Source organism: Salvia hispanica, chromosome 4 (genome assembly GCF_029641045.1).
Source record: "Salvia hispanica isolate PSC_SH4W2 chromosome 4, Shi_PSC_v1, whole genome shotgun sequence".
Lineage (NCBI taxonomy): Eukaryota > Viridiplantae > Streptophyta > Magnoliopsida > Lamiales > Lamiaceae > Salvia > Salvia hispanica.
The window spans coordinates 47,401,053-47,423,221 of NC_142695.1; the positions used below are offsets into that span (position 1 = coordinate 47,401,053).

The 22,169-nt window shown below is 35.2% G+C and overlaps 4 protein-coding genes across 4 annotated transcripts; 3 read left to right on the top strand and 1 right to left on the bottom strand.

Annotated features, from left to right (window-relative positions):
* On the top strand, positions 1 to 955 carry LOC125196338 (cyclin-U1-1-like). Its single transcript, XM_048094827.2, has 2 exons — positions 1 to 445; positions 585 to 955. Exons 1-2 carry the CDS (start codon positions 72 to 74, stop codon positions 856 to 858), a joined length of 648 nt encoding a protein of 215 aa, XP_047950784.1. The 5' UTR covers positions 1 to 71; the 3' UTR covers positions 859 to 955.
* A 664-nt stretch (positions 956 to 1,619) lies between these two features.
* LOC125194043 (ubiquitin-conjugating enzyme E2 enzyme activator PEX22-like) lies at positions 1,620 to 6,473 on the top strand. The gene is made up of 9 exons (XM_048092045.2): positions 1,620 to 1,893; positions 2,451 to 2,687; positions 2,832 to 2,879; positions 3,762 to 3,818; positions 3,907 to 4,008; positions 4,805 to 4,870; positions 5,175 to 5,276; positions 5,705 to 5,822; positions 5,896 to 6,473. Exons 1-8 carry the CDS (start codon positions 1,801 to 1,803, stop codon positions 5,807 to 5,809), a joined length of 810 nt encoding a protein of 269 aa, XP_047948002.1. The 5' UTR covers positions 1,620 to 1,800; the 3' UTR covers positions 5,810 to 5,822; positions 5,896 to 6,473.
* Positions 6,474 to 8,185: 1,712 nt separating this feature from the next.
* On the top strand, positions 8,186 to 11,702 carry LOC125194042 (TraB family protein). Its single transcript, XM_048092044.2, has 9 exons — positions 8,186 to 8,639; positions 9,030 to 9,077; positions 9,656 to 9,715; positions 10,437 to 10,520; positions 10,625 to 10,729; positions 10,928 to 11,041; positions 11,129 to 11,229; positions 11,310 to 11,421; positions 11,497 to 11,702. The coding sequence occupies exons 1-9, from the start codon at positions 8,244 to 8,246 to the stop codon at positions 11,623 to 11,625; spliced, it is 1,149 nt and encodes a 382-aa protein (XP_047948001.1). The 5' UTR covers positions 8,186 to 8,243; the 3' UTR covers positions 11,626 to 11,702.
* Positions 11,703 to 12,144: 442 nt separating this feature from the next.
* LOC125196317 (syntaxin-132-like) lies at positions 12,145 to 15,352 on the bottom strand. Its single transcript, XM_048094785.2, has 13 exons — positions 15,142 to 15,352; positions 14,193 to 14,306; positions 14,052 to 14,108; positions 13,745 to 13,793; positions 13,565 to 13,653; positions 13,405 to 13,478; positions 13,278 to 13,320; positions 13,138 to 13,198; positions 13,014 to 13,039; positions 12,858 to 12,935; positions 12,682 to 12,762; positions 12,548 to 12,613; positions 12,145 to 12,458 (listed from the first exon to the last, which is right to left on the bottom strand). Exons 1-13 carry the CDS (start codon positions 15,157 to 15,159, stop codon positions 12,297 to 12,299), a joined length of 918 nt encoding a protein of 305 aa, XP_047950742.1. The 5' UTR covers positions 15,160 to 15,352; the 3' UTR covers positions 12,145 to 12,296.
* Between the last annotated feature and the right edge of the window lie 6,817 nt (positions 15,353 to 22,169).

Here is a 22,169-nt window from a genome sequence, read left to right on the forward strand (position 1 = left end):
TGGCTCAAATCAAATTCCGCCGATAAAAACCGCCAAAATGCCCCCACCGCCGCCTCACAACGCCCCTGTAGATGTTATCCGGCGGAGATCGGCGGCACCACCAGCCGCGGCTGACGGAGCCGAGCAGCTACGACGCCTCAACCACTCCCAGAGTCCTCACCGTCCTCTCCTGCGTGCTGGAGAAGCTCGTCGCTCGGAACGATCAATTGAGCGGCGGGAAGAGCCTGAGCGCGTTCCACGGCGTCCGATCGCCGGCGATCGGGCTGGATAAGTACGTGGAGCGGATCTACAAGTACACGAGCTGCAGTCCGTCGTGTTTCGTGGTGGCGTTCGTGTACATCGATCGGCTGCTCCACCGCTATCCGGATTCCCTCGTGGTTTCGCTCAATGTTCATCGCTTGCTCGTCACCAGCGTCATGATTGCTTCCAAAATACTCGACGATGAGTGAGTTTTTCGTATGAGAATTTTACGATAAATCATCAAATTATTAGTAATTTGGTTTTGTGTAATCCATGAAAAATTGGACTCTTACTAATTGATTATAAAACATTAGGTACTTATAATAAATGTATCATATTTGCAGACACTACAACAATGCATTCTACGCTCGAGTTGGAGGGGTGAGCAATCCGGAATTGAATAAACTAGAACTAGAGCTACTCTTTTTGTTAGATTTTGACGTCACTGTCAGCTCTCGAGTCTTTGAGACCTATTGCCAGCACTTGGAGAAGGAGATGCTATGCAGTGGCATCGCCGAGAGGCTGCCGGCCCCGGGGATAACCATCTCCGTTGACGACGTCACCGAGATTCCTGTGGAAGACCCACCAACTCCACCACCCATCTTAGTCGATTCATAGTTACATTTTATTTTGTTTTCTTCTTTTTGCATAATTTGTAAAAAAATATTCCATATGTTTTCAGTTGAGTTGATTAAATTTTATATGTTTCTATCAATATACTACCCCATATGATATTTAATCAAATAAAAGTTGAGTGATGTTCTTCAAACATGTGTATAAATGAAATATTAAGGTTATGAATATTTAGGAAGTATTACTTTTATGAGTAGGAGCTAATTCAATGCGAAATGATAATTCTTAATATGTTTAGAATGTTACAATTATCATATGACTTTTTTTTTAATATTCTCAAGTTTTCGAGTAATACATTGTAGTATGATTTTATAAATTAAAGTAATTTTATTTTAAAACAAGAATTTGTTAAGAATGGAACCACTGCTCTCACACTAATCTGTAAGACTAATTTATACCCACTGCAAGGTCAAAGAATAAACAGCATGGAGTATATGATATTTGACACCAATTCTTCAAAGAGTAGCATTTCATGTTATGAGTATAAAATGTGGTCATACTTGGATTTCCACTTTGAGCTAGTCCTCATTAACTGTTTAATTAGTATAATCAGTTAAGGTTCCCTTATTTATTGGGATTGTGATCAGAGAAAAAAACAAAAACTACATAGAATATATTACTATAATAAAGTAGTATAAACAAAATACTAGTAAATATTTATATCAATTAGAACTTGTGAAAGAGTGACTGGTGATCTCACCAAAGTATATCTAATAAAAGTATTAGTAAAACTATTTTTTTGAGAAAAATTACAAAAGCAAGGTAAACAACTAACAAATTGACCCACTCGATCTGCTCTCCTTCGCCTCTGTGCAATAAATTCTTCAGCTACAGCCTACAAATGCAACTTAGCAAAGAGGGCTTCAATTGGTTTCTGATCAATTGGTAGAGGCAGTGCATAAATCTCCGCGAAATCGTGAATTCGTGATGGCTGATAATTCCAAGGACGATCTTCTGCAGTTGATCAAACGTGTTGGAGCTTTCCTCTCTCACAAGTTTTCCAATTTCCCCCGCGACATGGTGCGTTTTGATGCTCTCTCGTCTAATTTTCATTTTATTGTTTGTTACCCTCCCTGTTTTACCTTGACCCTTTTTTTGCTAATTATCGAGCATCGTTTTGTTTAGTGCTGATTCTTTTAATTTATCGATTTTCACGTACGAATTTGTGGTTTGAGCCATCTTCTTTTGGGGCTATTCTCCAATATTGGATACTGTTGTAAACTAAATGAGGATCACTTAATTTTAATTATATTAAATTAAATGTATTAGAATTCCTGAATTTGGCAGATATTTTTTGGAAACTAAATTTGATAGCTTGAAGAGTGTTTTCATCGATTTATATTAAATTAGGATCAGCTAATTTTTTTATGTATAAAAATGACTAAATTTGATAGCTGGAGGATTGTTATTGATCATCAGTTAATTTTATCATGTACTACTAAAAATGACTAAATTTGATAGCTGGGGGAGTGTTTTTATTATAATTCTTAAAACTGGGAGCTGAGTTATTGCTTTGGAATTGTTTTGGCTGATAAAATATGAGAATGTTTGGCCAAATGATGTCTAATTTGTTGCAGGATTCACGATCAGTTGGGGCCATTGCAGGGCTAACCCTTGCTTTAGTGTTTACTTGGAGATTATTGAGAGTACCTAGTGAACCTCAAAGAAGGCAATCAAAACGGCAAGCTCCTCCAGCAAGTAGTTCTGGTGTTAGTACTGCCGAGACAGTGAATGCTTCGTCCTTGGGGGCTATCAAACCTGCAGATGATTCAAGAAACCAGAATGTTATCGATGAGTTTTTCCAGCCTGTAAAGGTAGGTTTTCTTTACTTTTTTTATGGATAAATAAACAGAGATTTTTAAAGGCCACATCACGGTGAACTCGAACCCGAGGCACACAATCTTTTGTTTATGTGTTGTTTGTAAACAGAAAGAGTGACATTTTTCATCCCACTGCAGCCAACCCTCGGACAGATTGTTAGGCAACGACTGAGTGAAGGAAGGAAGGTAATGATTCGAATGCTATATCATCTGATTTTCGTTGGCAGTGTGACCAATCACTACCCAAATGCAATACCAGGACACATATTCCTGAATCCTGATACAAGAAGAATGCCCTTTTCTGTTCTGTGCATTTGATATTTGTTGTGTGCTTACTGAACTTTCAATCATTGGAGTTTTTTTCTAGTTTTGTATGAGCTTTATCTTTGCCTAATTTATTTATGCTTCTTAAAATATAATCCAAATAGTTTGATATGATGCCTTGGTCCCATGTTAATGAGCCATTAATTTGGGATGATATTTACTAGCATTTTGCTATTTCTATGTTGTATGGTTGATAGATTGTAAAAGTTGAATACAGCTTGATTTTGGACCTTTTTTGGGGGTTACTGAACCTCATAGAAAATAAGATGGACAGACTTTTTGCTAACTTTAAGCCATCAAGAGACTTTGCTAAACTGACTGGGGTAAATTAAGTTACTTGGAGAATTTTATTAGAAAACTTTGAGATGGTCGTACAGCTAAATAAATACTGCCTAACATGTCATTATCATCTATTCAGATGATACTTCATTATAGAGTTAACTAAATGACAGTCTCCTCTTAATAAACTATGGTCTTCGAGACTCATGCCCCATGGCTGAATTGCTGTTGCATTTTTTTTCTGCTAAGGACATGCATACTGTCAATTATCAATCAAGTTTGGTCGTCTTTGTGTGTGTATGTTGTGTCTGAATCAAACAATTTTTGGGGTTATTATAATAAATATGGTGTTAAACTTTTGATTAAGTCAGACACATAATGTGGTTCGGGATTTACTAAATACTCACTCCCATAATCCTATGTAAATCACATTCAACTTTTCTTTCCATCACATGAATTGTGCAGGTAACATGTAGGTTGCTTGGTGTTGTTCTTGAGGAGAGCACTCCTGAGGAACTACAGGTTGTTGCCTTCATCTTCAAGTCTATAACGTGTGAAAATCATGAGTACAAAATTACTGAATCTCACGATTAATGGTTTTTGTTTTCAGAAACAAGCGACTGTAAGATCATCTGTGCTGGAGGTGCTGCTTGAGATCACAAAATTTTGTGATCTTTATCTGATGGAAAGGGTGCTCGACGATGAGAGTGAAGTAAAGCATTATCTTTTCCTTGTTTACCAGTAATTTTTTTTCGTATGATGGAGTCTTTTTTTCAGTTGAATGTTGATTTCGTTATCTGTGATAAGTGAAGAACTTCAACCTCTTGCAATCCATCATGTTGATTTACATCTCACTCTTCATGTTTGTTATGGTGTCACTGGAATCATATATTTGTTCCCAGCTTATGCTTTGTGCTCTTACATCAGATTTGGATGTACTCTTTGTCTCTTCCCGAAACATTTATTTATGGGGTTTTCTTACTATGAAATTTTTACCAGTTTCTGTTATTAATCACTTGAATTTAGTTTCACCCACTTGCTAGATTATATGATGCTTATCTATTCACATCAGAAAATTACTATCTTTTATCTATAATCTGGTCGTCTGAAACAATCTCTATATATTTGGTTTACTCGTTATGGGTTCAAATTGTTGACTACATGAACAAACAATAAGGCTTCTTATTTTTGAATTTTGATAAAAACGTTTTTATTCTAACTTTCAGAAAAGAGAAAACATAAAACATAAAACATAAACATAAAACAAAAAAAGTCCTTTTTCAATAATTTTTTATTGAGGCATTTTAGTAGCTTTGCCTCGTGTAGTCAACCATCTTAACTAGAAGAGAAACAATCTCGTCAATCCTATATAAATGGGGAACAAATCACCATGACTCAAAATTTTGTGTGTTGGTCATTTGTCATTATGTGGCGTATATTTCATTTTATGTGTTTTCTATATGGCGCAATTTACTCCAGGATCATCAATTAGTTTTTTGTCATTGCAGAAGAAAGTCCTTGTGGCACTGGAAGATGCTGGGGTTTTTACATCAGGTGGCTTAGTCAAAGATAAGGTAATTGTGGGCTTTCAGTTATTTTTCTTTTTATATATTGATCCTCTGTGTTATAATCTGGAGACTACTTGATTTAGTGGATTGTCTTTTGGAAGAATCAACATTGGAAGCTGTCAGTTGAAAAATATGTTATGCGCTTATGTAGCTAAGGAAAATTAATGTGCATTCTACGTGCATTACATTATTGTTAAAAACTTCCCTGTTCTGATTGTAAGCTGACTTTGACTATTGTAGTTAGAAAATATGTTACATTTTTTCATCTGCCTAGTGCCTACATGTTGCTTTAACTTCAGTGAGCTTGCAGGTTCTTTTCTGCGGCACGGAGAATGGACGAACATCTTTTGTCAGGCAATTAGAACCAGATTGGCACATTGACTCAAATCCTGAAATCACTACCCAGTTAGCTGTATGTTCTAACCCCTCCTTATCTTTTGTTATCTTCTGTTCTATTTAACATAAAATAAGTATTTAATGAAAGCGGAAGATGTAAATCCATGAGCAAATACAAAGTCGAAACATGTCCTAGTTGCTTGACCTCCTTTTATTGATCAGTCTAAAGTAATCTGAGTTTCTTGGAATAAGTTAATTAATCAGTTTTGAGTTTTCATCTAAGTTTAATGGAGAAAGGTTATATCTTGTACAATTGTTTTCCTAAGTGTGGAGGGTTGACTATCTGTTGTCTTGTCTGCGGACATTGTGTTTTTCTTTCTGGTATGTGAGCCGTGTCTTCTGCTACTTTTATGCTTCATCAATCATGCCCCCACTTGTTTTTTTTTTTGTAGTAGTGTTTCACATCATAGCTTGAAACTGATCGTCTTCAGTATCATTTTTCAGAGATTCATAAAATATCAGCTTCACATCTCATCTGTGAAGCTCGAGCGACCTGCCTCTAATGTCTTTACAGCGCCATCCTTGGAACAATTCTTTGGATGTGTTTAATGTGCAATATAAGGTATTGTTATCTATTTACTGTTATCCTCGCTCTGGGTTCGATGGCAGTTACATTGTTTGTTGATCACCTGCAGTTGCTGGATCCGGACGGGTGACATTTAATTAAGTAATAGAAGCGACGCACCTTATGATACAAACAAGTCCAGAACTTCACCAAAAACTTATTCTTTTTGTCCACAAAGCCTTCAGAAAATTTGTCTCTGTACTTCTATACAGTGTATATTATTTTTAGAAATAACTTTGTCTAGTTGGAAATTTCAACCTTATAACAGTGTAAGCCATTAGGATTTAACCCCTGTTGTATTTCGTGTCACCATCACTTATACCCATTCTGATTGGGGCTGTTTCATGGAGAGGTGAAACCCAAAGTCCTCGTCTGATGCAGCAGGAAAGATCAACACCTGTTCTCTGCCATGAGCAAGATCAGCACAAGCGGTTAGAAAGCGTGTTCCCAGGTTATGTTTTTGTTGAAATTTATACGACTCATGTCCCGTTTCCATTTGTTTGCTTGAGATGGGCCGTTATCGACTTTCTTGCTGCTGGTATGTGAATGCCCTTGTAGCATCGAATTGGGAGGTAAACTTGGTTGAAGTTTGAATGTTAAATGTTGCTTGACTCAACTGCTGTTTTTATATTAATGGTGGTTGCATGAGTTGTTTTTTCCCGCATTTTGTTTTGCATTATACTTACTATATACATACTTGTTGGGATTGTTATTATCTCAAATTAAGAAGTATTTTGTTGTTCGAAAATTTTGATATGATAATTATGGTATGTATTACATTTTGAATTTTGGCTAAAATTAAAGTTTGAGCTATAGTTTTAGAATAAAATACTACTCCCTCTGTCCCACATTAGGAGTGCTATTTATATGGCACGGATTATAAGAAATTGGTGGAGTGTGTAATTAATGAAGTGAGATGGTGGAGTGTGTACTTAATGAAGTGAGATAGTGGATTGAGAAGGTGAAGTGTGTAATAAATGAAGTAAGATGATGTCGTGTGTAATAAATGAAGTGAGTTGGTTGAAAGTGAGTCCTTTTTTGACTTTTTGGTTTTTTATTTATGTTTTGGTTTATTTTAATATAGATAATGACATTTTGATGTAATTTTGATAAATAATGGGGTAAAGTGTATGACCAAATATGGAAAATTCTAAATGTGATTCTTAAACTGAGACGGAGGGAGTATAAATTTTACTATGAGGTGGTCTATCATTGGGAATTCTTGCTGTGAGATCGTTTTAGTGTGAGATGGTCTATAGATTCAAACATGAGCAATGACCTAGTATTTGTAACACAAATACATTCAAATTATAATGTTTAAAGGCAGTGTCACGGAGAATTCGGAACCCGAATTCGGGAATTTTGGCCTCACCTCTGTACTGCCTGGCAAACTTGACACAGAAGGGAGCAACAAGTGGACTTCCTAGGTAAAGTGTATAACATTCGATATTTAATACAGTATTGAATACCCCTACCAAATATAATCCAACTCTTCAACACATCTTATTGAGAGTATAAAATTGTTCATGTGCATGCTGTTTATTTGTAACTACTCCGCCTCACTATAACTAATGCGTATTCCTTTTTGAGTCGTCTCATTATAAGTGACATATTTCTTGTTGTGGCATAAAAAAACAACACACACACTCCCTCTCTTACTTTATCATTTCTTCTACTTTTTCTCTCCTACTATTTGTTATGTTTCTCTATGGGACCGAACTTTAGCATACAAAATTTACAAAACGGAATACTTATTAAACAAGTTATTTGATGTCACTAGATAGTGATAATGGTATCTTTCTTACAAATTCTAAATTATGATTTTGAGCGTTAGATTTCAAGATTCGATATCAATAGATGAAAAAAAATGTCAACACAACGTCAATCGGTTGACAATGTTGAAATTGTGTTGACATTATTTGTCATCCGTTGACACCAACTCTTGAAATTAACAGTCTAGATCATAGTTTATAATTTTTATAATATAAAATTTGCATATAATTACATCGTCTATATTAATTTTGGTTGAACACATAAACATTCAAGAATAATGATTCAAATCAACTAATTGTAGCACAGTTAGCAACGCGAAGTTGTGGTTATCTTGAGAATCACGGGTTCAAACCCCGCCATTTGCAGGGAGACTTTCGTTCTTAATATGCAAACCCCATCGAGTATGAATCTGATTCTGACTGTGCGGATTCCGGAAAGCATGTGGTAAAAAACCAAAATTTCAATTTATTTTAACGTATGTCTCCTTTTAAATATAGTACTGCACAATGGTAAAACTTGGTAAATGGAATAAGATGAATATTATTTTAAAATAGAATCAATCTAATTCAGATGTTGGTTAGAGATTTGATTCTGATTTATATTTTCTTTTCTTTTATCCCAAAATTGAAAAACCCCTTGCACCTTATGTACGGATTAAACCGACTGAGTTGTCCAAACCACCTCGTCGCCGTAGCCAGCACCGCCATCGCCGCCAGCACCAATTCGAAACGGTTGCTCCGCCTCAATCCACAGCTCAGATCCATCGCCCTCTCTAGCCGCCGCGTGATGGACCCTCCGTCTCCCGCGGCGACAGCCGGGATCGGCGATTTTGTGAACGTCGACAAAGAGGGTAAGATCCCCGGCGAAGACGACGAGGCTCTGCCTCATAATCAGAGCTCGATTAGTGACAGTTACAACGGCTATGAGAGGAGAATTCTGCCGCCGGAGCTCTCCAAGAGTGTGGCTACGCTCACGTGCGATTCGGCTGCGGACGGCGGCGTCTGCGATGTGTATTTGGTCGGAACCGCTCACGTTTCTACGGTAACAGTTTTAAAAATTTCATGATTTTGCAGTAGTTAAACTAATCTGATTGTTTTACTTTTTCCAATTGTTTTTTCTCAATTTGATTACTGCTGGGAATTTTTTACTTAATGTCGGATAGAAATCTTTATTGAATCACAATATCAAGTTAATTGTTCCAATTGTTTTTTCCTCCTTTTGATTACTGCTGGGAATTTTGTTGCTGATTGTTGGGATATAAATTGTTAGTAGTATCTTTTTTTAGGGTAAAGAAAGCAGGCTTAGCCTGAGTTGAATATTAAGACCTGATGGTGCATTTTTCCGATTGTTTTCTTTTTTGATGCTGATTGCTGGGGTAAAAATTGATGTTAAATCACAGTTAACTTAAGTTAATTGTTCTTTCATTTTCAGGAATCTTGCGAAGAAGTTCAGGCTGTGATAGATTTCTTGAAACCACAGGTACTTTACTATTGACATTTAGAAGCCACTACTTGATACATTGAATTACATTGTCCTAGTCAAGAAATGTAATTTTAGGTTTGGCCAAATTACCCAGGAAAATCATGAAATTTGATCAAATTCTAGTCACTTCCGCAAGTTTGAAATCAATCGCTAATTTCATCACTTTGACATTTTTCGCAATTGACCCATGGCAAAAACTTTTGGTGGCCTATACATCATTTTAATATATTTAATACACTACTTATTTTAGAAAGGAAGATGGAATTTCAATTTGGGTGGAAGTAGTTTCAATGTCGTTTGAGTGGCCAATGTTTTGTCTCCATTGTTTTTACTGATTGCCACAATTTACATGATTTTCCCAAAATCTGAAGTCATGGGACAATTGCGAAAAAATGTGAAAGTCATGATAAAAGGGGGCTGATTTTTAAACATGCGGGGCTAATTTTTAAATTTGCGAGGCTGGCCATAATTTGACAAAATTTCATGTTTTTTCCAGCAATTTGTCCTTATAGATATTATTCCTCATTTTTTTCACTCTACTAAATAGCCATCTTATGTTTATGCATCTATCACAGGTTGTCTTTTTGGAGCTGTGCTCTAGCCGTGTTGCTATTCTTACACCTCAAAACTTCAAGGTTGGCCTGTATTTGTATTCTTTTCTCTAAAATTAATTGGTTTACATTTTAGTGTTAGTGATTAGTTAGGAATAATCAAGAAATGATAGCACTGGAGCCACACAGTATGCTTTTGCTCAGTTTCTTGAAGATGTGATTTAGAACTGGTTGCATCTTTACTCTCTATGAATTTAATGTAATACGGCTCAAGATTGGTCTGAGAAGATAATTAGCACTATGAATTCTTTTGAACTTTGTTTCAACTCCTAGATGCCACTTAATAAGGTCGCTGAAATCGACTTGGCGCCTTTATTCTCCATTATGTATTCATGAGAGATTCAAAGGAAAATGTTCACGAGTTTGTTTGAGGGTGTTCAAGGCATGTGTGAAGTCATTGGGAAACTATTTCTTTTGTGTAGTTGTCCTTGAGGAGTTGTCATAGTTGTTCTAGGGATTCTTTGTAAGCATTTATCAAGTGCTTCAAGTGGCATACTAGGCATGTGTGTATCTCGTCGTACCGAGGCTCATATCAGCAGACTTGTGATACTGAAATAAATATAGAAAAGGAGAGGACCAGGTTATTTTGAGAATTATACGTCAAATTTGATTTTCAAAACAGCAACTAATGATCTTTGACTTGCTATGAACACTTCCCTATCTGACTTTGTAATAAGATACCCAATACTGGTTATTTGGAATGCTCATTGTCAACTGGAATTCATATATAAGCCACGCTTTGCAGGTGCCAACCACGGGAGAAATGGTGGACATGTGGAAGAAAAATCAAAATCTTTTTGGGATACTTTACAGCTGGTTTCTTGCTAAGGCATGATCCTATTTGTCATTTTGCTCACTCTTTTTGACTTGTTCAACATACTCCACATAAATTTGGCAACTTTATGGTATCTTCCGTAATCTGTCATTTTCTAGGTTGCTAGTCAACTTGAAGTTCTGCCTGGTGCAGAGTTTCGGGTGGCATATGAAGAAGCCATGAAATATGGCGGCAAAGTTATACTAGGCGATCGACCTGTCCAGGTACTTTTCTTCTTGTTTTTACTAGTATTATAAAGTAAGATAGAATCCAATTGGGCAAATTGGCTGCTGCTTCTTCCTCCATTTATTAGTAGCAGCAAGTTTCGTCCTCCTTTCAATTTACCATAGGCAAAAAATTTGTGCACAGATTATTTAAGCTCTTTCTGCCTTTCGAGTTACTAGTTTTTTCTTCTTTGGTAGATTACGTTGCGGAGAACATGGGCCAAGATGCCTCTTTGGCACAAGATAAAATTACTGTACTCCTTGCTGTTTCAAGCAGTGTTCTTGCCAAGCCCAGAAGATCTTGCGAAGGCGGTAGAGTCTCACTGTATAGATAGGAATGACATTATCTGGGGAAACGAGTTTGAATGATTTTAAAAGGTGTATTTTCCCTTTGTGTAGCTGAAGGAAATGGATGATGCTGACATGCTAACTCTAGTAATTCAGGAGATGAGCAAGAAGTTTCCCAGTCTAATGGAAACCCTTGTCCGTGAGCGCGACCAGTTAGGCTTCTGATACTTTGTAGTAATTCTTACCATCCTTGTAACATTGCACGTGCTGATTGTTTTCATTCCATATATAGATATATGTCGGCCATGTTGCTTAAAGTAGCTCGTGAGCATAATTCAGTGGTAGCCGTTGTGGGAAAGGGCCACTTACCGGGAATCCAGAAGAACTGGGAACAGCCTGTTGAGGTAAAGATTTCGCCCGACTGTTGTATCTCGGTTCCATGTTGTTGATTTGTAACTTTATGCTCTTGAATGTTTCAGCTGAAGCAACTTCTGAACATACCAATTGAAAAAAGGTCGATTTCAGTGGTGAAGATACTTAGTACTGTTGGAGTAACAGTTGCTGGGGTTGCTATAATTTCTGGCATTTATCTCTCCATCAAGAAATAGCATATCATTCGAATGGTTTAATCTCTACACATTCAGTGTTTTCAATTTTGGAATCAGAAGTAACCTTTTTCTGCTAACCATATTTGTTTTTTCATTATAGTTTGGTTTATTACAAATATGCCCATGTTCATGAAAGCAAAGCAATGGCATGGACCTTTTATTATACTCTTACCCATAAATAGATGATAGATGATAATAAATTTTAGTCTGAGCTTCGAAGGCAAGCAGCTGTATTTCTTTGTCATAATTTTAAAGTAACTAAAAAAGGTTTCACATTTCCTCCCATAAAGTACATAGAAACTGCTGTTTTTCCATGTAAATAGCACCACAAATAGTAACTTTGGCTTTGCATAAACTCAAATAAAAGAAGACAAGGATAATCAAATAAAAAACAAATTTGTATAATGGCATTGAGGTTTAGGGAATAAGAGAATAATAAGATTTGAAGTGTATTTTCTTCTAAATTGATTACCATAGATTTGAATCTTCAATAAATCAAGCCTTCTACTAGTACAAGAATAAAATCATTAAAAGAATACTTCTTATTTTCGAATCTCCAGCTAGAAAAAATATTTGTGACAACATTTACCACTTATTTATACACATTCGTATGAAACCTATAGAATTTATGGAACTCTTGAATACAAAAAGCTATATGCAAAGAGCAATTGTCAATTTTTCCATGGTTGGATCACGCTGAGCACTATAATAGCTACGATTACTAAGAGAAGTATAATGGCAAAGCACATGCATTTTCTCGAGCTCTTCTGCAGCCTTCTCGCATTCTGAAGCGCAGTCGTCCCCGACTGGACGTGCTCGACTGCATTCGTCACCTAAACGAGAGCCTCGTCAACAAAAATATATCCTTTTTTAATCTTCTATACCCCAATTTAACATCGTTGCGAGTTTGAGAAAAACAAACCTGACTTTCGATGTTGTCCAAAATGTCTCCTTGAGCTTCGACTAGCACGGCCATATCAAGGTAGATCTGCAAAGAGAGATCAAGGGGTATCAAGAATCTTGGTACGTGATCCAATGGATTGCCATATTATGTACCTGATGAAGGTCGAGGAGCTTCTTCTCGATCTCCTTTACAGCGTCGTGCCTCTCCTGAATCTCCTCCAAAGTGTTCATCACCTAGATTTCGTGACATATAATATACTGTCAAGCAATCCCGGATTTTACGACTAAGGAGTTTCGTGGTTGTAAATCATAGCTAAAAAAAAAAGTACCTGGCCTCGTCCGGATTCTTGCATCGCTTGCTGGAATATCTGTTCACTGTTTCCGGTTTCAATGAGATTATTGATGGTCTGTTAGTCATGGAGGTCCAAAGTGAATATCTTGGACAGGGTGCAGATTTTGGGTGATGCATTGTAAGGAACGCTTACCTCTTCATCTGGTCGACTTCCAGTAACTGAACGTCCACAGCGAGCATTAGATTAAAAATAAATGAAACAAATATTGAAAGAAATACTCCCTCCGTCCCTTAAAAATGTGCACTTATTATATGACCTGTTATTACTCGTCTCTCAACAACCTCACGATATTCCTCTTCAATCCTCTGTCTCAAAGTCTGTTCAGACAAACATAACATCTCAAAAGTCTATGAATTCTTGAAGCAGAAATTAGGATCAATGGGGCTGGAGACAGACCTGAAACTCTGTCACGAGGTCTCTAAATTTCTTCGTCAAGGAACTGCAGGGAACGAGTCATTGTTAAGCTACTCGTACCAAACATAAAGAAGGAAAAAGCAGTAGATGTTTAGACTTGTACACGCACTTTGTCAAGTTCGTTCTTGACCTATCAATGGCCGTCCCCTTTCCACAACCAGGCTTCTGTCGATTAGCTATGTTCTGAGAACAATTCGGAGGAATCAGTTCATGTCACTATGATAAAGATATGCATAAACCGAAGAGAGAGGGAGAGGTCTGAATAATACATCTTTGTTTAGTGCCTCGATTTTCACTTTAATACCGCGTGCTATCTTTCCCACTTCACCAACGTCTTTCTCCATGCGCTTCCTGATAGCTGGATCGAATAAAATGTGCTACAATAGTAAAACTAGAAAGAAAAAAACATCTTTTTTCCCAATTCTGTTAAAAGGCGTTATGAACTGCACCTTTCATCGAAGATGCTTTGGTAACTGATTTTGACTCCTCGTTGGCTTCCTGACAAAAGGATGGCATCATGGCATGTATGAAAATGAAAACAAATATGACTAATTTTGTCTTTACTTATCTTAACAACAGATCATTTTTGTTTTTGACATAATAGGCTAATAGAAGTTTAAGATAACACAAAACACATTTCCCTTGCTACTGTCGTCTACAAACGAAACTACATCATCAACAACAGTTGTTTAAGACAAACACATAACACGTTGTTCCTTGCAAATGTCGTCTAAAAATGAAATCCTGTACACATACCTTGAGGTTCTGTAGCAAAACAGAGAGCTTGTCCACCTGCTTCTCAACCTCTTGTATCTGCCAACAACAATAAAGATGAAAAGTTACGAGGATTAAGTAAGGGAAACGAACATATGCATGACTGCTTAATTTCTGTCGCACCTGCTTGTTGAAAGATTCCAAGGACAGATCCGAGCTACTCCTAGTAAATCGAGGGCCCATCTCTATATCAGGCTCTCGTGATGTGTTGCCTTTGGTATCTTCAACGAACGAGTCCTGAAATGCACTCAAAACTTGAATTTAAGAATCATGTTTTGTGACAAGATTCATACCTATTGATAAGGTAAAATGGTTTGATGTTGATTATATGTTATGCAATAAGACACATAAGTTAGCTGGTAACAAGGGAACATTTTAGTAGCTAGATTCTTTTTTTCCAATAAAAACTTTGTATTTTCTTTTTGAGATTTTTCCTTGTAACATTTCAGGAAAAGCACTACTACTTTATACAAAAAAAATTCTAGTAACTAGATTCTGGTTTTCAGTATAAAAACACAGTAGTATTTGTCACTTATTCAAATACAACTACCATAACACAAAAAACATGCTAGTATTTCGCAACTGAAAACATAGTGTTTCTCATTTACTCCAACAATCCTTCTACCATCATTTTCAAGAAATGAACAACTACTATATAAAACTGTCAAATTATCAATATTTCAAGCCACGGAAAACATTTCTTCTAATAACCACGAATTCAAAATTTAAAGAAATAACCATTGAATCTGAAAGGAGTTTGTACCTCAAGAATTCACCATGATAGATTTTACAGAAACACAAATTTACAAGGATCTTATTTCATAACCAAGTTAGATTTTAAAAACAAAAAACACACAAAAATTTCACATCAATAGCATGATCATGCAAACAAACCTTGAAAAAAAAAGTAATAAACGTTTTTCAAGACCAAACTAACTGAAATAACCAACCCAAGAAGAATCATAAAAATCAATTCTTGACTACTACTCAATCAACAACAAAAATACAAAATTAGCAGGCAAAAACAAACAACATGGGACTTCCACTAAATCGACAAAATGGAAACACTAACCGTGAGAAGATCGTTCATCTTCAAAAAAGCTAAAGAGAAAAGCTTTTGTTCAAGTGAATTAAGAAGAAATTGTGGGATTTTTCAGAAACTGTTTGCTGAATTTTGTTTGATTATTTGGTGCACGAAGATGAAATTGAAGAGGCAATCAAAGTTGGAAATGATAGGCATAGGCGTTACGATCAACAATTAACAGTAAATTACTAGTGTTTAGTCAAAATCAAAGTTGGAACCAAATTAAAGACTAATCTCCATTGAATATTTGCGACCCAAACAACAGTCGTGACGCCACAACGCGCCACGTCAACACTTGTTGAATTTGTTTCTTTGATTAGTCTTAATAGACTATGGTATATGATGATAAGATAAAGACACAGGATAAAAATCACATTCTACTATTATATTATGGTGGTACAAGATTATTATATAAATTCTTGCTTTTCAAATATTTTAGATTATCTTTTTAGAGCGACTTAAACGTTTACTAAATTGTAGTCTTGGAAAACTTAATCTTTTTTATTTTCATGACAATTTTAGATTTATAGGCTGTAGGATCTACTCTCTTAATGTACATGCCCAAAGTTTTGAGCCATTTAAAGTGGGTATAGGCAATATTTTTTATGTTTTTAATAGGGATAAATTGTTTTTACCTTATTATCTCCCCTTTAATATTTGCATGAAAGTCAACATGCAATAAATGTTCATTTAAAGCATAATAAAAGGTTTATTATCTGATTAATGACCAAAACTGTATTTATATTCATTTTTTGAACATACATAAACTTTTCATATGAAACGGGATATTTTAAAAATATATATGGGCTATGAATATACAAACGCATTAGAGCCCAATTAATTCATTGACCCATTTAGAATACTCAAAATGGCAAAACCGCATAATAGGAGTACTAATTTAATTGGGTTAAGAGTATCTTCAATGCCTCGGACTAGTGTTCGCTCTAATAGTCGCCATATTACTTTCTTAGTCTGACCTTTCCTTCTGCAGTGGTTCGAACTAATGTCCATCCTATCAATTAATTTTTTTTTTTATTTTCAATATAATTAAAATGTGACATAGTCAAGTGTTTAATTGCCCGTGTTCATATTAATAATCGAGTGAAAATCACTTTTACTATCAAATTTAAAAGGAGAAAAAAAAGGAGAATTCATTGCTTGCGGGATAAGAGCTTGAGATTAGATATTGCTATGAGTCTATTACTAATCGTTTAGCTGAGACACATTGTGCAATGAATTAAAGACAATACCTTAGTGAAATCACCTAACAAACTAAGCAAAAGGAAAATTCTGATAACGTATAACAAAGAATCAAATATGCAACCCTCTTTTCCATCGATCCTAATTAATTAGCACTCTTACTTACTCCCTCCGTCCCTCTAGGAGTTCCGATCACTTTTGCACACCCGTTTGTAAATATCATAATAAATAGTTAAAGTGGAGAAATTGTAAAGTAAAAGAGAGAATAATGTTGAGAAGAACATTATTTTATCTCTTACTTTACCATTTCTCCACTTTAACTATTTACTAGTATGATTTTTACAAAACGGGTGTGCAAAAGTGATCGGAACTCCTAAAGTGGGACGGAGGGAGTATTATTTAACTCACCAATTCATTCACATTTTATTATGAAATTAATACATAAAAATAGAATCCGCCTTTCATAAACTTTTTCCTCTCACTTTCTATTATATTTCTTAAAACCCGTGCCAAATCAATCAGTAACAATTAATGAAGGACGGAGGGAGTATTATCCATCTCCTTTCAAAATGTCTCCCTAATTAAGAGGGCACGTGATCCATTTCTTGAGTTGGAGTCTGAAGGCTCCACAACATTGGCTCATGCACACTCCCACTTCTTGCTTATCCACGTCCAAACTTTATCTAGCTCTCTTTTTTCCTAACATAAACGAACCAATTAATAATGTTAAGAGTCTGAATTAATAAATATAATGGCCAATCAAAAATAAAAAATGACCAAATATTTAAGAAAAAATGGATGTTTAGTCTTTACTAAATAACACATTGGATCATGATCAATTGAGATTATTTAGGCTAATTGAGAAATGAGATGCAATAACAGCCACTCATTTTTATTAAATGAGTGGTCCAGATTTTGCCACACAATAAATATTATTAGATTAATTTAATATGAAAGGGTAAAACTGTCTTTTCGCGTTTCAATTTAGGGTTCTTCATCAGATTTCATCTCTCGTCGGCGATTCTGGTGAGATTTAACGTTTGAATCAGATCTCTCATTGAATCTATTTTAACGATTTATGATTCAATTGATTTGCAAAATTAGACTCAGACGGTTTTAACGATTTCAACGATACCTGATTTGCGATTCAATTTTCGAAAAATAGACGACCTGTTCGACGGATTTCTCTATTGATTTTGACGTTTTTCGGTCGATTATACCCACTTTGATTCTGTTTTTATCCTTTATTTGTTGATGCCCAGTCAAATTTGTTCCTAATTAGTTTTTTTTTTTTTATTTTCTCATCTTCAGGTTCGATTTCAGTTCATAATCAACAGCTAAGTGTTATTTGGATGGATTCTTCATGTTATTCCGAGTCTACGTCGACGAATGGTGGAGGTAGTTTGGTTTGATTTTCATTAACATGAATTTTTTGTGTTATGTTGGTGATTTATGCTCTGTTGACATGATTTGAAAATCTGTTGACATGATTTATGTTACTTGGTAAATATTCTATGTTGTTGTTATGCTCTTTGTGGACATTATGTTTCATTAACATTATTTTGTTGTGTTATGTTGGTGATTTATGCTCTGTTGACATGATTTATGTGTACTTGTTAAATATTCTGTTGACATAGTGTGTTTGAATTGGTATATTCTAATTAAATTGGACATTTTGATCCTGGTAATTTGAAGCATGTTCTGATATTTTGGTTTACATAACTTATATCAATTGTCTAAGAATTTTACAAGAGTGCAGCCACGTCTTTAGATATAACTATAGGGGTAATTTTCTGATTTATGTGAAGCTACTTGAGAAATCAGCTCAATAATTCTTGACCGAGGAAATAAATGTTAGTCTAAGTGGATCAATGTTTGGTTGGATTTTCTTGAATGTAAAAGTCCATATGATATAACCATAATCAGAGTCCTTAACTTGACTTAAAAAAATCAGTTAGTTATTGGCTAAGCAAAAGACCATAAATACTTAGAAGGTTGAGAAACATGGTTGAGTTTGGAATCTATGGATACTTTAGGCGTAGACTGTTTAACCCTTTTTTCTTAATCAGTTGTGAGCTTTCAAGGGAGAAGTATGGGTTATGAGCTCTTTGTTGACATTCTGTTTCATTAACATTATTTTGTTGTGTTATGTTGTTGATTTATGCTCTGTTGACATGACTTGAAAATCTGTTGACATGATTTATGTTCCTTGGTAAATATTCTGTGTTGTTGTTATGCTCTTTGTGGACATTCTGTTTCATTAACATTATTTTGTTGTGTTATGTTGGTGATTTATGCTCTGTTGACATGATTTATGTGTACTTGTTAATTATTCTGTTGACATCGTGTGTTTCAATCGGTGTATTCTAATTAAACTGGACATTTTGATCCTGGTAATTTGAAGCTTGTTATGATATTTTGGCTTACATAACTTATAACAATTGTCTAAGAATTTTACAAGAGTGCAGCCACCTCTTTAGAGATAACTATATGGGTAATTTACGTAAGTCTTTTGATTTGCGTTGACGTGACTTGAAAATCTGATGACATGATTTACGAATGGTGGAGGTAGTTTGGTTTGATTTTCATTAATATGATTTTTTTGTGTTATGTTGGTGATTTATGCTCTGTTGACATGACTTGAAAATCTATTGACATGATTTATGTTAGTTGGTAAATATTCTGTGTTGTTGTTATGCTCTTTGTGGACATTCTGTTTCATTAACATTATTTTGTTGTGTTATGTTGGTGATTTATGCTCTGTTGACATGATTTATGTGTACTTGTTAATTATTCTGTTGACATCGTGTGTTTCAATCGGTGTATTCTAATTAAACTGGACATTTTGATCCTGGTAATTTGAAGCTTGTTGTGATATTTTGGCTTACATAACTTATATCAATTGTCTAAGAATTCTACAAGAGTTTAGCCACCTCTTTAGAGATAACTAAAGGTGTTATGTTGTTGATTTATGCTCTGTTGACATGACTTGAAAATCTATTGACATGATTCATGTTCCTTGGTAAATATTCTATGTTGTAGGGTCTGTTATTCCAATTTGCAAGCCTGAGTTGAGGCCTTATGAAGGTCAAAAATTTTCTTCCCTTGAGGAAGGAATTTCATTTTATGAAAAGTATGCTCAGGAGTGTTGTTTTGATTGTCGAAGATTTGGAAATAGGTCTAGTGGTGGTGTTATTATTTTTCAGTATGTTGTTTGCAATAGACAAGGATTTCATACAGTAGATTCGTTGGATGTCGATGTTAGTGTATCTGAGGATGGTAATGTGTCTGATGATGATGAAGTATCTTCAAAGAAGAGACATAGACGTGGCACCAAAAGGTGTGGATGTGGAGCGAGAATTAGTTTTAAGTTTTTTTTTCTGATTTTGGTGATAAGTATTACCTTGTGCATCAGTTTGTTGAGGAACACAATCATACTATGGTTGACAAAGATCATAAGAGATTTATGAAAGGTAATCGGAGTTTGAATGATGTTCATCATAAGTTTGTTGAAGATTGCACCAAAGCTAACATCGGTCCTACCTCTACTTTTAACTTATTAAAGGAGTTTTTCGATGGTTATGATGTTGTTGGGTGTACGTTGACTGATGTAAGGATTTGTTCACGTGATATTAAAGAGAAATTAAAAGAAGTGGATGTGCAAATGATGCTAAATCAGATGTAAGAGAAGAAGAGAATTTGTGAAGGATTTTTTTAACAAATATCAATTATCACCTGAAGATAATAAGTTAGTGAGCTTATTCTGGTCTGATGCTGAGTCTCGAAAGCATTACCACATGTTTGGAGATGTTGTAGCATTTGATACAACATATTCAACAAACAGGTAGTTTAATTATTATACTTAATAATTGACATAGATAGTAGTTGATATGGTAGTTGACATAGGATACATTTGTACTTTGCATCATTTCTGATTTAATAGTTGACATAGCATATACCTATAATTGACATTATTGATGTTTTGTGTTGATGTATTTGTTCAATAGGTATCGTATGGTGTTTGGTCCATTTACCGGGAAAGACAATCATGGGTGTCCTATTGCGTTTGGAGCCGGTTTCGTATCCGATGAGAATTGTGATGCATTTTCATGACTTTTCACTGTATTTGTTGAATGCATGGGTGTTGCTCCAAGAATCATAATCATTGACCAAGATTGGGGAATGAGGCTTGCCATTGAGAAGGTATTACCTGGTACAAGGCATCGTTTGTGTATGTGGCATATTATGAGCAAGTTATTTGAGAAGATACCTAAATCAATTTCTGATAGAGAAAAGTTTAGTAAGGAGTTTAAGTCTTGTGTTTGGTCAGAGTTGTTAGATCCGGATGAGTTTGATATATTATGGACTAGTATTGTTGAAAAATATACCGTAGAAGATCATAAGTGGTTTAAGGATATGTTTTTGATCAGACAGACAGATGTGGATCCCAGCCTTCTTTAGAGATGTTCCTATGAGTTCTTTAATGAGAACATCTTTTTCAGAATCTGAAAACAGTTTTTATAAGAGGTACTCGAAACTATTGTTCAATTTTGCTGACTTCACTCTTCAGTATAACAATGTCATTGATGCTCAAAGGAATCAAACTGAAAGGCTTGACTATTATGATTCTGTAATCACTCCAAAATATGTCACTGATTTAGCATTTGAGAAGCAATTGGGATCTGTTTACACAGATAGGATGTTTAGAGTCGTACAAGATTTGATTGTTGAGGCTGATAAGAGTTGTCGGATGATTAGCATGTCCACATTGGAGAACATCGAGGTCTTCAAAGTTTCTGATGCTAGAAAGAAGATCTTTACAGTTAGACATGAGATAGAGACTGAGTCATATGAATGTGAGTGTAAACTATTTTTAAGGTGTGATTATCTATGCAGCCACCTTTTTTTTCATTCTCAGAAATAAAGATGTCAACAATATTCTAGAGAAATATGTTGGTAACCGTTGGCTTAAAAGTGAATTACTAAAGGCAGTTCATGGTCTCACGATTGATGAAAGTGCGTCCGACAGAGGTATGCAAACTGTTTTCTATAGATATTTTAGTTTAAGTTTTAGCATGTATTGTATAAGCTGTTGACATATCTTATATTGGCTGTTGACATCTTATATAGGCTGTTGACATTTTATATGTCTGCAGGTTCTAACAAAGATGACAAACTACAGATTGCTAATAGGTGTCATGGATGTTACTTTGGTCTATATCAGCGTGCTTTTAGGAATAAAGATTATTTGATTGCTTTGGATAATTTGCTTGCGGGTATTGGTTCTCAAATCTTTAAAGACGACTGTGCTGGATCGTCTTCTCTTGATAAAAATGTTTCAATCATGAACATATATGGTATTGCTGTTCCTGAAGAAATAACTGCCCATGCTCCAGATGTGGTTAGTACAAAAGGAGGTGCAAGTGACAAGAAAAGCAGGATTAAGTCAAGCATAGAGAAAGCAATTGAAAAAGCAAATAAACCTCATAGGCGTTGTGGAAAGTGTCACAAAGTTACTGATCATAATGCTAGAAGTTGTGGCAGAAATCAGACATGATTGTTTTTTTTTAATAGTCAGAGTTGTTTTTTATTTGTTGACATAAACTACAAATTATTGACATTTTCTCGTTTGTTGTTTATATCTGATTTTAATCTCTATTGACATCTATTCATGATTCTGTTTTTTTAATTTTAAGATTTGTTTTCTGAGTTGTACACCTTTATACAAAGTGTTGACATTTGTTTATAAGTTGTTGACATTTCAATACAAGTTAGACATGCCTTGCTTTCATGCTCCTTTATGTTTTTAATGTGCA